The sequence below is a fragment of the Eriocheir sinensis genome, chromosome 59, assembly GCF_024679095.1.
Source record: "Eriocheir sinensis breed Jianghai 21 chromosome 59, ASM2467909v1, whole genome shotgun sequence".
NCBI lineage: Eukaryota > Metazoa > Arthropoda > Malacostraca > Decapoda > Varunidae > Eriocheir > Eriocheir sinensis.
Window position 1 is genome coordinate 8,289,985 of NC_066567.1, and position 7,500 is coordinate 8,297,484.

General features: G+C 48.7%; 1 protein-coding gene across 1 annotated transcript in view; it reads left to right on the forward strand.

The window, feature by feature from the left end:
* LOC126985530 (uncharacterized) overlaps positions 1-7,500 on the forward strand; it is an 81,015-nt gene that overhangs the window by 70,693 nt on the left and 2,822 nt on the right. The window contains exons 4-5 of the mRNA XM_050840569.1: positions 3,226-3,391; positions 6,752-7,500. The exon at positions 6,752-7,500 is cut by the window's right edge and continues 2,822 nt beyond it. Of these exons, the coding sequence (XP_050696526.1) occupies positions 3,226-3,391; positions 6,752-7,500 (915 nt within the window). The remainder of the gene's footprint in view (positions 1-3,225; positions 3,392-6,751) is intronic.

Genomic DNA, 7,500 nt, shown 5'->3' on the forward strand with positions numbered 1-7,500 from the left:
AGTAGTAGGCGTAGTAGTAGTAGTAGTAGTTGTAGTAGTAGTAGTAGGAGGAGGAGGAGGAAGAAGAAGAAGGAGGTATAGAATTTTCCTTTTATTTCTTACTTTTAACTTTTCTTTCGTCTTTATCACTTTTTCCTTTATTTTCTTTCTTTTTCACATTTTCCTTTTTTTCCCTTCTTTCTTTTCGTCTTTTTGTCTTCTGCATCTCTCTATCTTTTCTTTTCTTTTTCTTCTCTTTCATTTGTTCTCTTTCTCCTTCACTTTCTTCCTGTTTCTCTTCATTTGGGTGGAAATTTGTATATATATTATTTTCTCTTTCTCTTCCTCCTCTTGTTCTGTTTCGTTCTTCTGTATTTTTCCCTTTCCTTCACTTCCTCCTTTTCTTCCTCTTTCTCTTTCTTGTCCTTGTTCTTATTCCTGTTATTCTTCACTTTCTTTTCTTTGCCATGTTGTATTTTTCCTTTTCCTCTTCCTCTCTTCTCCTTCTTCTTCCATCTTCTTCTTCTCCTTCTTCTTCATCTCCTCCTCCATCTTGTTCTTATTCTTTTTATTCGTTTTCTATCCGTTCTTGGTCTTCTTTTTTTTCTCTTCCTCTCTTCTTCTCCTCCTCCTCCTCCCCTTCTTCTTCATCTTTTCCCTTCTCCTTTTCCTCCTCTCCTCCTCCTCCTTGTTCTTATTCCCCTTATTCTTTTTTCTGTCCGTTCTTGGTCTTCTTTTTTCTCTTCCTCTCTTCTCCTCCTCCTCCTCTTTCTTCTTCCCCTTCTTCCTCTTCATCTTCTCCCCTCTTCTCTTCCCTTATCTCCTTTCATTCGTCTCTCCTTTTGTTTCCGTTTCTAATTTATCTTAACGCTCTCTTTAATCTTCTCATATCATTTATTTTTATCTCCCTCCTCTCCCTCCTCCTCCTCCTCCTCCTCCTCCTCCTCCTCCTCCTCCTCCTGCTCCTCTCTTGTCTCCGGCTTGCTCATTTAATTTACATATTTCACGCTGAGCAGTGTCGTGCCCGAGAGAAAGAGAGAAGAGGAGGAGGAGGAGGAGGAGGAGGAGAGAGGTTGGATGGAGGAAAAAGCAAAGAAGGTAAGAGAGGTCAATGCTGAGAGAGAGAGAGAGAGAGAGAGAGAGAGAGAGAGTAGCTATCATTTTCTTTCCCTTCTTCAGCCCTCAAAGTATAGCCGTCTCCAGATTGGGTCTCTCTCTCTCTCTCTCTCTCTCTCTCTCTCTCTCTCTCTCTCTCTCTCTCTTATGGTAATTTTCTTTGTCTATGCCAGGTTTGTTTTGTCTGTCTGTCTGTCTGTCTGTCTGTCTGTCTGTCTGTTGTCTCACTTTCAAATTCTCTTTCTCAGGGACGGCGTCTGATATTTCTTCTCCCTCTTTGTTTGTTTTATATTTCATATTTTCTTTGTTTCTTTATGTACGCTCTCTCTCTCTCTCTCTCTCTCTCTCTCTCTCTCTCTCTCTCTCTCTCTCTCTCTCTCTCTCTCTCTCTCTCTCTCTCTCTCTCTCTCTCTCTCTCTCTCTCTCTCTCGTTCTGTTTTCATTGGTCTTGTTTTTCCATGTTTTTTTCTTCTTTTTTTTCTTTATCTCTATCTCCCTCTCTCCCTCTCTCTCTCCTTCCCTCCCTCCCTCCCTCCCTCTTTTATCTCATATTTCACTCTCCATTTGTTTTATGTCCATTCCTCCCTTTCCTCCCTCTCGTTTTCCTCTCTTTCCTATCATATATCTTCCTCACTCCTCTCCTCCTCCTCCTCTCTCTCTCTCTCTCTCTCTCTCTCTCTCTCTCTCTCTCTCTCTCTCTCTCTCTCTCTCTCTCTCTCTCTCTCTCTCTCTCTCTCACACACACACACACACACACACACACACACACACACACACACACACACACACGCACACACACACGCTCAGCTTTCATCCCGCCACCGAGTTCTTCCTTCCTCTGATTTCCCTTTCCTTCCTCTCCCTTCCTCTCCCTTCCTCTCCCTTTCTCTCCCTTTCTCTCCCTTCTATTTCCTTCCTTCTTTAAATTCCTTTCTTTCTCTTTCCTCTTTTTTCTTCTTATTTATTCAATCTCTTCCCTTTCAATCCCTTCCTTCCTCTGATTTCCCTTTCCTTCCTCTCTTCCCTTTCTCTCCCTTTCTCTCCCTTTTTTAAATTCCCTTCTGGATCTTTCCTTTATTTTCCTCTTTATTCCTTCCCTTCCCTTTCCCTTCCCTTTCAATCTATTCCACTCCCTTTCGTTCCTTTCCCTTCTTTTCTAAATCCTTTCCCTTCCCTTCCTTTCCCTTCCCTTCCTTATGTAATCCTTTCCTTTCCTTCTCTCTCCCCAACCACGATTAATCCTTCTCTCCCCTCTTTCGCTTCTCCACGCAATCAATTTTTTTCCCTTCTCTTTCCTTCTTTTATTTTCCATTGCTTTCTTTATTCTTCCCTTCCTTTTTATTCATCCACTCTTACTCTTCCCTTCAATTCCCTTCCCGTTCTGTTCCGTCTAACCCCTTTTCCTTCCCTTTTCCATTCTTTTCTCATCATTTCCTTCTTTTCATTGTCTTCTAACCCATTTCTTTCCCTTCCATTCCCTTTCCTTCCCTTCCTCTCCCTTCTCTTCACATTCCCTTCCTTCCTTTCCCTTCTCATCCTCTTTTATCTATCCCCTTTCCTTCTTTTCCCTTCTCTTCCCTTTTTTCTCTTTTCCATGGCCTTCCCTTCCCTTTCCTTTCCATTTTCCCTTCATCCCCTTCAATATAACACTTCCCCTTCCCTTCTCTTCTCTTCCCTTTCCTTCCCTTCCCTTCCCTTCCCTTCCCTTCCCCTCACTTCCTTTCCCTTCCCTTCCCTTCTATTCCCTTCCTTTCCCTTCCTTTCACTTCCCCTCATTTTCTTTCCCTTCCCATCCTCTTCCATCTAACCCCTCTTCTTCTTACCCCTTCCCTTCCCTTTTTTCTCTTTCTTGGTCGTCCCTTCTCTCTCCATATTCTCTTCATCCCCTTCAATCTAACCCCTTCCCTTCCCTTCCCTTCCCTTCCATTCCATTCCCTTCCCTTCCCTTCCCTTCCCTTTGATTCCCTTCCCTTTGATTCCCTTCCTTTTCCTTAACCTCTTTCCTTCTCTTCTTATCCCTTCCCTCTCCTTCCTTCACTATCCTATCCATCACCTTCCCTTCCCGTTCCTTCCTCCCGATCCACACAACAAGCCATTAACCCTCCCGTCCTTCACTTCCTCCACACACAGCCTGCAACAGGACCTACTACGGCAGGATGGGCTCCACCTACACGCTGCAGGTGCATCGGCCGCACGAGACGAGCCTCCCGCACTTCTGCCAACTCACCTTCATCGCTTCCAGGGACCTTTACGGCGACCTGGTGCAGCTCAGCATCGAGAAATTCAGCGTTGGAAGGTGTGTACGGGGCGCAGGGTTGGAGGTGAGGGAGAGAGGGACGGAGTGAGTGAGTGAGTGAAGAGAGGGGAAGAGAGGGCGATGAAAGAGAGAGAAAGGGGAGGAAAGGGGAAAGAATGAAAGAGAGAGTGTGTTAGGGGTGCAGGGTTGGAGGTGAGGGAGAGAGGGAAGGAGTGAGTGAGTGAAGAGAGGGGAAGAGAGGGCGACGAAAGAGAGAGAAAGGGGAGGAAAGGGGAAAGAATGAAAGAGAGTGTGTTAGGGGTGCAGGGTTGGAGGTGAGGGAAGGAGTGAGTGAGTGAGTGAAGAGAGGGGAAGAGAGGGAGATGAAAGAGAGAAAGGGGGGGAAAGGGGGACAATGAAAGAGAGAGAGAGGGAGAATAAGGGGAAGAGTAGGAAAGAGGGAGAGGGGTAGGGAGGAAGCGTAAGAGAGAGAGAGGGAGGAAGGGAAGAGAGAGTGAGGGGAAAGGGAGGAAGGTGAAGGGAAGGAAGAACGAAGGGGGAAGGGCGAAGGACGAAGGGTGAAGGACGAAGGAGGAAGGTTGAAGGACGAAGGAGGAAGGTTGAAGGACGAAGGAGGAAGGGGGAAGGACGAAGGAGGAAGGGGGAAGGACGAAGGAGGAAGGTTGAAGGACGAAGGAGGAAGGGGGAAGGACGAAGGAGGAAGGGGGACGGACGAAGGAGGAAGGGGGAAGGACGAAGGAGGAAGGGGGAAGGACGAAGGAGGAAGGAAGGACGAAGGAGGAAGGGGGAAGGACAGAAGGAGGAAGGAAGGAGAAGGAGGAAGGAAGGAAAGAGGAATGGATTGAAGGAAGGAAGAAGAAGAGAAGAGAAGAAGAGAGATTAGTCAGGCTGGAATTGAAGTTCGGTTTGGATGGCTGGATAATGTGTTAGAGAGAGAATTAGTTTGCTATTGGAAAGTTCAGAAATGGAATGTCACTCGTGTGGATATGTGTGAGAGAGAGCATTAGGCAGGCATCCCGAACATCAAATTTCCCAACATGTCCCAAACTGTCCGGACGCTGGATTAGCAAAAAAAGAGTAATTTACATTTTATTTTTATTTTATTTTCGATTTTTATTTTTTAGTTGTAATTAAAACCTCAAATAACTGCTCATTGCATGGGACGGAGGCCTTTCCAATCTCTCTCTCTCTCTCTCTCTCTCTCTCTCTCTCTCTCTCTCTCTCTCTCTCTCTCTCTCTCAGAAAAAAAAAAATAGTGTTTCTGTCCCATTAAACGCACTTACACACACACACACACACACACACACACACACACACACACACACACACACACACACACATTCACACACACACAAATGACAATACTCTCCTTTTTTTTTTACCTTAATTGTTGTTTTGTTGTTGTCATTGTTGTTGTTGTTGTTGTTGTTGGCGGTGGCGGTGGCGGAGTAATTTTCAACCGGTTTCCAAGGACCATTTTTTTTCTATTTTATTTTCCCTTCGCCGCCAACAAAAGCTTTTTAATTATCTAGAAAAAAAAATGAAAACTGAGGTAAAAAAAATGCAACGGAACACAACCTGGAAATAAATCAGAGGTGTGCAAGGGGGGGGAGGGGGGGCTGGTAGGGGGTTTAGGGGGGCGGGGGGGAGGGGGGGGGGGCAGAAAGGCTGGCTCTGATGATTGGAAAGATTACATCCACGCGTTGACAGGCGGAGTGGCAGTGATTTTGATGCCACTTCCCGTTTTCTATTCGCCTCTATTTATTTTTATTTTCAGGGGTGACCAAAGAGAACGTGGTGGGGAGGGTCTGTGTGTGTGTGTGTGTGTGTGTGTGTGTGTGTGTGTACGTAAACTTTTCCCTCGTTAGTAATGTCGAGCGTATAAACCTCGTATGTGCGTTCCTTTTTTTTTTTTTCCTGTGACTGGTGGTGGTGGTGGTGGTGGTGGTGGTGGTGTTTGGCAGGGCGCGGAGGGAAAACAGCAGGTGTGTGATAGGGATGTCAGGTGGTGGTGACGGTGGTGGTGGTGGTGGAGTATTGGGTCTGAAAGTGGAGTTGAGTAGTCTAATGTAAGTATGGTGTTCCAAGGTGGTGGTGGTGGTGGTGGTGAATAAGTACGTGATATTGAAGTGGAGGTGTTGTATGGTGGTGGAGTGGTGATGTTGCCGATGTAGTGGTGATTTAGCGTGAGAGATTTAGAGGTGATGGAGTTGATGTAGTGGAGGTGACGAAATGGTGTTGAAGGGGATATGGAGTGGTAATGAGATTGTAGCGTAGTGGTGGTGAAGGAGTTGTTGTGAGAATGGAAACTGAAGTGGTGTTGGAGTGGTGTTGTAGTGAGCACAGGGGAGTGGTGGTGCTAGTGGAGTGGTGCTGAAGAGGCGGTGGAGTGGTGGTAAGGAGGGGTGGTATACAAGGAATGGAGTGGAGTTGAAGTGGAGGTGACTTCTCTCACCTCCACTCTGTTCATCGTTTCCTCTCTTGACAGACAAACTTTCCTGGATTTTTGATGTCGACAGAATTCTGAGGTGCAAGTGTGTGTGTGTGTGTGTGTGTGTGTGTGTGTGTGTGTGTGTGTGTGTGTGTGTGTGTGTGTGTGTGTGTGTGTGTGTGTGTGTGTGTGTGTGTGTGTGTGTAAGTAACAGACCTCCTTGATGTTTCTGCTGCTTTAGACACAACATTTCGCTCACTTTCTCTTCCCTTTCTCTTCTCTCTCCCTCTTGCTCTCACTCACATCTCCTCTTCCCTGCTTCCTTCCCCTCTTCTTACATTGTTTCTCACTTCCTCCTTGTCCTCCTTTCCTCTCTCCCCACGTAACCACAAATCCACCGCCTCTGAACTTCCTTTGTCAGTTTTCCCTTCTTTTATTTCGTTCTCCGTCTCTTCCCAGCTTTCTCGCCTCTTATGTCACTTTCCTGTGCTGCCCTTTCCTTCCTTTCCACATCGCCTCCCTCAGACCTTTGGACCATCACCGTTTCTCCACTTTCTTTGTGAGTATTCCCTTCTTTCTTTCGTTCTCCGTCTCTTCCCAGCTTTCTCACTCCTTACATCTCTTCCCCGTGCTCTCTCTTCCTTCCTTTCCACCGTTATCCTCGTAAGCCGCAAACCTCCCGTCATGTTTCTTGCTCTGTGTTCCTCTCGCCGTCTCATCATTCTTCTCCTCACGTAGCGTAAGTATACGTCAACGACTCTCCCTCACATCCCCTGCTTGGCACTCCCACCACACGCCTCCCATCAGTCTCCACCTTCACACCTCCCCTCATCTCCCACATCATGCCTCTCCTCGACTCATGCCCCTACGGTCACCCCAAACGCCTCCTCCCTCCCCTCAGCTCCCTCATCAAGTCTCTCCCCAACACATGCCTCTACAGCCGGCCCTTGCGCCTCTTCCCTTGCCAGGTTCATGTCCCACACCAAGGAGGGCTGCCCGGACGGCCACATGCAGATCGAGGAGCTGAGTCGGCCCCAGAACAGCGGCTTCTGGTGCGGCACGTCCTGGGGCCACAACGTCTACTACTCGGAGACCACGGCCGTCACGCTCATGCTGAGGGTCTTCAACCTGACCTCGCTGCCGCAGGACCGTCAGAACCCCGCTACCTTCCAGCCGCAAGACACGGTCATGCTGCGCCTCTCCTACCGGTTCTTGCGGAAGGAGCGAGCGGTGCTGCGCTACGGCCCGCCCTACAAGACCAGCTACCGCGGCGAGGACCTCTCCAACTCCTTCTGTGACAAGTACTTCGAGAACTGTGACAAGCGGAACTGCAAGATCCAGTCACCCAACTTCCCCGGCATGTACCCGCGCAACCTGACCTGCTTCTACCGCGTGCGCCAGACCCACGTGCCGGAGGGCAAGGTGGCGCTGGTGTCGGTGCTACAGCGCAACCCGCACCTCATCTACATCAAGGACCGCAACGCGCCGCACCTGTCCCGCGAGCAGCGCCTGGAGGTGGGCGCCACCTGCCACGAGATCCACGACTACCTGGTGGTCTACGACGGCGACACGACGCGCGCGCCGGTGCTGGCCAAGGTCTGCAAGGGCGGCACGCAGCTGTCCCGCGTCACGGCCAGCGGCTCCGAGATGCTGCTGCTCTTCCGCGTCTCGCCCTTCGACTTTCCCTTCCAGGACTCGCCGCGCCGCCACATCTTCG